The 2,717-nt window shown below is 40.2% G+C and overlaps 1 protein-coding gene across 4 annotated transcripts in view; it reads right to left on the bottom strand.

The window, feature by feature from the left end:
• The window catches only part of LOC106880715 (uncharacterized), a 35,924-nt gene that overhangs the window by 23,337 nt on the left and 9,870 nt on the right, over nt 1–2,717 (bottom strand). For 3 of the 4 annotated variants that reach the window (XM_014930795.2, XM_014930792.2, XM_014930794.2), the window contains one exon: nt 1,846–1,959. In XM_014930795.2, coding sequence (XP_014786281.1) covers nt 1,880–1,959 — 80 coding nt within the window. In that variant the 3' untranslated portion in view covers nt 1,846–1,879. Of the gene's footprint in view, nt 1–1,694; nt 1,765–1,845; nt 1,960–2,717 lie in introns of those variants that run through there. The other variant, XM_014930793.2, reaches the window with a different exon arrangement.

Below are 2,717 nucleotides of genomic sequence, written 5' to 3'. Positions count from 1 at the left end.
CACGCACGCACGCACGCACGCACGCACACACACACACAACTACGTAGAAGTAAAGAGGGGAAAGGAAGATAAAGAATGAGGGGAAGTGTTGTGATTAAGAAAACGACGGCGACTAAGAACGCGGGAGAGGAAAGAGAGAGGGAAAAGGTAAAATGAAGTGAAAGAGAGAAAGGTAGATGAAGAAGTGCTAGAGCGAAAGAGTATAAAAGACGCCAACAAAAGGGAGAGGGAGAGAGGCAGAAAGGGAGAAATAGAGAGGAAAAGAAAGAGAGAAAGTGAGAGAGAAAGAAAATGAGAGAGAAACGGTAAAACATTTTCTTTTTTACTATAATTGGTTGGTAATTTTCGGTTGGTTTCTACTGTGTGATGAAACGATTCTAAGATGTCGGGTTGGATTTCTACGATGACTCGGTCGGTTTCAACGAAGTCTTGGTCGGTTTCTATGATTTCTCCGTCTGTTTCTACGATGTCTCGGTCGTTTTTTTTTTTTACGATATCTCGGTTGGTTTCTGTAATGTCTCTGTCGGTTTCTTTGATGTCTGCGTCGATTTTTGCGATGTCTGGGTAGCTTTCTAAGATTTCTGGGTTGCTTTTTACGACGTCTGGTTCCGATGCCACGTTGTCTGGGTCAGTTTCTTATTTCTTTATTGCCCACAAGGGGCTAAACACAGAGGAGACAAACAAGGACAGGCAAACGGATTATATCGATTACATCGACCCCAGTGCGTAATTGGTACTTAATTTATCGACCCCAAAAGGATGAACGGCAAAGTCGACCTCGGTGGAATTCGAACTCAGAACGTAAAGACAGACGAAATACCACTAAGCATTTCGTCCGGCGTACTAACGTTTCTGCCAGTTCGACGCCTGGGTCAGTTTCTACGATGTCTGGGTTGGTTTACACAATGTCTAGGTTCGATTTTCCTGTGTCCGTGAGGTTTGTACAATGTCTGGGTCGGTTTCCACGATGTCTTGTTCGATTTCTATGATGCCTTGGTCGTCCACGATGTCTCATTCGGATTTTACGAAGTATGAGTCGCTTCCTACCATGTCTTGTTCGGTTTTGACTATGTCTGGAAGGTTTCTACGATGTATCGGTTGGTTTGTACGATGCCCCGGTATTTCAATGATGTCGGTCAGTTTCTACGATGTTTGAGACAGATTCTCTGGTATCTTGGTCGGTTTCTACGAAATCTCAGTCGGTTTGTCTTATGTCTTGCTCGATTTCTACGATGTCTCTATCGGTTTCTATGATGTCTGGGTCGGTTTCTATCATGTATCGTTCGGTTTCAACGATGCGTCGGACAGTTTCTACGACGTCTAGGTCGTTTTCTTCGAAGTTTCGATCGGTTTGTACAATGTATTTCGGTCGGTTACTACAATGACAGGTTCGTTTTCTACGGGATGCGCTTCGACACTAGGTGGTTAAAAGTTGTTGCAAAAACATTTTGTATGTATGTATGTATGTATGTATGTATGTATGCATGCAGATATATATGTATTTGACTCCAGCCAGTACTTCACAACCAGCGTTGCTTGTACACTGCCCCATAACTTAGAGGTTCAGTTATAGTGACCGATCGAATAATTACCAGACTTAAAAATATGTAGTAAGATCTATTTGTTCGACTGTTCAAGGTCGTGGCCAGGTATGATCGCTGTCGAATAACTGAATGAAGTAAAGAAGAACTTACTAAGATGATCGACGTCCGTAAAAAGAGGGGATGTTTCGTACTCGAATGTTTTTGCTCGATGAATGGTAATCTAAACATTAGAGAAGGATGGTGACCTTAACGATGAATTAAAAAACATCAAAGAAAAGAAAATGAAACATATAATACTAACCAGGTTGGTTTTGCTGTGGTATTTTTCGAGAATCTTAAAGAAGATTGCCAATAACAAAGAGTATTGTCGCAAATGTTAAAATCTTAGTAATAATGTTTGCATCACATAATTTATCTGTAACAGAGAAAGCAAAACATGTTTCATTCTAATTTTGGTACAAGGCTAGAAATTATGGGAGATCGATTACATCGATACAAGTATTCAACTAGTACTTATTTTATGAACCCCAAAAGAATGGAGGCAAAGTCAACTTCGGTGGCATTTGAACTCAAAAAGTAAAGCCTGACAAAATGCCGCTAAACATTTTTATGGAATGCTCACGATTTTACCAGCTCGCCTGCTTCAGAAAAAATAATCAAGGATATCAGGGATTTACATAAACACGTGTCAACAATAAATAAACAATCAGAAGCAAATGAGAAAAACGAAGTTACCAGTTAAAAAGGAAACGACACCCAGGGGCAACCAAATAACCCCACAGTAACCAAATAATTCCGAGTCCCCTGTTCACCAGGAATACAGATGTAAGTGCTTCTCTCTTCTTCGTACTTCTGAAACTAGAGGTCCCAGCTTTGTTTAGGAAAATTCACTCGGGCTAGTCTTGCTTCATACATCCACGGTCAAACGATTTTACTGAGAGGAAGCACTTCCCTCTCGACGCTCTATTCGAACTGGAATTTGAAAAGTCAGTGAGGATTTGGTCGAAGAAGTTAGTGTATGTCTTCAGTACTTTCAATCTCACCAATCACGCAACATCTTTTGCCAGAGGTACCTAATATAGGAAAACTTACTTGGAAATGGATGCGTGGCGTCCATTTAGATAATAATGTAATATGCATATATATATATATATATATATATATATATATATA

The sequence above is a fragment of the Octopus bimaculoides genome, chromosome 20, assembly GCF_001194135.2.
Source record: "Octopus bimaculoides isolate UCB-OBI-ISO-001 chromosome 20, ASM119413v2, whole genome shotgun sequence".
NCBI lineage: Eukaryota > Metazoa > Mollusca > Cephalopoda > Octopoda > Octopodidae > Octopus > Octopus bimaculoides.
Note: the sequence above shows the minus strand (reverse complement) of the source record. Positions and strands in the feature narration are given on the sequence as shown.